The sequence below is a fragment of the Myotis davidii genome, unplaced genomic scaffold, assembly GCF_000327345.1.
Source record: "Myotis davidii unplaced genomic scaffold, ASM32734v1 scaffold1168, whole genome shotgun sequence".
Lineage (NCBI taxonomy): Eukaryota > Metazoa > Chordata > Mammalia > Chiroptera > Vespertilionidae > Myotis > Myotis davidii.
The window spans coordinates 24,895-27,677 of NW_006299037.1; the positions used below are offsets into that span (position 1 = coordinate 24,895).

The following is a 2,783-nucleotide window of genomic DNA, read 5'->3' on the forward strand; positions in this document are numbered from 1 at the left end:
ACTGAGTCAAAGTAGCCAGAGCATGACTTGATATCTTTTGTTGAGATTCAGAAGTAGTCTTTTGAACAGGCTACTACAGGAAACTCATCATGTACTGCCATCCTGTTCCCACTCTGTGTCATGCACAACAGACATTTGTTCTTCAGGATGCTTCATAACAGAGAGATCATTGAACACTCACTTCCCTCATCTCTCTCTCTCTCCACTGAAGAAACTGGGAGGTGGGGGTGTTTTGATAATATTGCCATTGTGTGTCAGGGGGTTTGAGCAGGTATCATTGGCAGATATAAGCAACTCTTTGTCCCTCTTTGATGGGACTTTTACTCATTGTACCTATCTTGAGCTTTCTTTGAATCCTTCACGTGCATTTGGAGTACTCAAAAATGTCATTTGTCCTATACTTGCTGGTAATTTCGAAGTGCACTCATCTGATTGTCAAAATTAAGAATTTGTTTTTTTTTTCCCAGCTATTGCATCTGAAGATAACCAGGGCTTTTTGCTAAAGCCCACACTTCAATATTTATCCTCTGAAATTATACTGGTAAGATATAAAAGGTGTGCTTTTGATAATGTACACTTAATGAAAGCCTTGGAATTTGAGGAAGAATGTGATGAGAAAGAGGGGATGTAAATATAAACCGAACTAACCTGGCACGGTTATTCATAATACAATTCTTGTGAACTAAAGAAGTCAAATGTACTATGCATTTGAGAAACTTCCCACTTAAAACTCAGTTACATTGGCAGATCAGTTTGTTTCTGCACCTGATGGTTGAAAACAAGTTTTTACTGTTGTGTGTCCTTAGAAAGGAAATCTGGAAAACTAGGAGCTAACACAGTCTTTGCTGTGAATAATGATTAGAATTGTTTAAAATGTAGGGTGGGATTAAACTTTCAGTCATTCATTTCTAAAATTTAGATATTTATAATGTTCCTATAAAAGTAAAATCTCCTCAATTTGTCAGTCTTATTACTTTTAAATATATATATTTTGATTTCTGAGAGGAAGGGAGAGGGAGAAAGAGAAACATCAATAAAGAGATGCAGTGCTAGCTGGCTTGGTTCAGTGGATAGAGCGTGGGCCTGCAGATTGAGGAGTCCCTGGTTTGATTCCGGCCAAGGGCACATACCTGGTTGCAGGCTTGATACCCAGTAGGGGGCGTGCAGGAGGCATCCAATCGATGATTCTCTCTCATCATTGATGTTTATATCTCTCCTCTCTTCCTCTCTGAAATCAATTAAGAAATATATTTTTAAAAAGTAATGATAATGAGATACAGCCCTAACTGGTTTGGCTCAGTGGATAGAGTGTTGGACTGTGGACTGGAGGGTCTCAGGTTTCATTCCAGTCACTTGCATATGCCTGGGTTGTGTGCTCAATCCCCAGTAGGGTATGTGCAGGAGGCAGCCGATCAATGATTCTCTCTCATCGCTGATGTTTCTATTTCTCCCTCACCGTTCCTCTCTAAAATCAATAAAAATATAATTTAAAAAAAAAGAGAGAGACAATCATTGATTGGCTACCTCCGGCATGCCTCTATTGGGACCTAGCCTGAAACCCGGGCATGTGCCCTAGTGGGGAAACGAACCATGATCTCCTATTTCATACCTCAATGCTCAACCACTGAGCCCCGCCAGCTAGGCAATTTGGCAATCTTTTAAACAAGGATTCATTATTTGTCCCCAAACAATTTTATTTTTATGTTTTGTCTATAATTTCAATACATTGGGAACACTTTTTTGTACAACTTTCATGGGTTATTGAAAGCACAAAATGATTCTTGTACAAGTTTCTTATAGCTGTCACTAAAGGACTTTCTATCTCCCATTACCAGCAGAATAAATATAATGAAAACACAAGTTACCAATGGAACGAACATTGGAAAAACTTTAAGCAACAGTCATCTCTTTATAATCAACCGAGAATTGAGCTTTCAGAGGACCATTATAAAAGTGGAAAAGTCTTTGACCAAATGTCCTATCAGACTATAGGCCAGGTTTTTCATATTGTGGAGAAGACACACAAGGGATATAGACTTGTCGAATCTTTTCAGGAATCTTTAAATAACACTGAACAAAAGAATATTCATGCTGATGAGCAAGCTTACACAGGTAATTCATGTGATGGAATCTTCAGTCAAGTACTCAATCTAAATAGACTGAAATGTAGAGAATGTGGCAAAGCCTTCCGTGTTATAGCATTACTTACTTATCATCAGAGAGTTCACACTGGAGAGAAACCTTATAAATGTGGAGAATGTGGCAAAGCCTTTAGCCAGTCCTCAACCCTTACCTATCATCGGAGAGTTCACACTGGAGAGAAGCCTTATAAATGTACAGAATGTGGCAAAACCTTTACCAGCTTCTCAAACATTACTAAGCACCTGAGAGTTCACAGTGGAGAGAAGCCTTACAAATGTAGAGAATGTGGCAAAGCCTTTAGCCAGTCCTCATCCCTTATTAATCATCAGAGAGTTCACACTGGAGAGAAGCCTTACACATGTAGAGAATGTGGCAAAGCCTTTAGCCAGTCCTCATCCCTTATTAAGCATCAGAGTGTTCACGCTGCAGAGAAACCTTGTACCAGGTAAATGTGGAAAATGTGGCAAATCCTTTGGCAGCTGCTCAGGCCTTACTAAGTATCAGAGAGTTCATTCTGGAGAGAAGCCTTATAGATGTAGAAAATATAACAGCCTTTCATCAGTTTTCCTGACTTACTGCACAGCAGAGTTCATACCTGAGAGAAGACTTACAGATGTGAAGAGTGTCATAAGTCCTTTACC

The 2,783-nt window shown here is 39.3% G+C and overlaps 1 protein-coding gene and 1 pseudogene across 1 annotated transcript in view; both read left to right on the forward strand.

Moving 5' to 3' along the window:
• The window catches only part of LOC102757289 (zinc finger protein interacting with ribonucleoprotein K-like), a 9,127-nt gene extending 8,743 nt beyond the window's left edge, over positions 1-384 (forward strand). The window contains exon 4 of the mRNA XM_015571058.1: positions 70-384. Coding sequence (XP_015426544.1) covers positions 70-267 — 198 coding nt within the window. The 3' untranslated portion in view covers positions 268-384. The remainder of the gene's footprint in view (positions 1-69) is intronic.
• A 1,710-nt stretch (positions 385-2,094) lies between these two features.
• On the forward strand, positions 2,095-2,778 carry LOC102759423 (annotated as a pseudogene).
• The last annotated feature ends 5 nt before the right edge of the window (positions 2,779-2,783 follow it).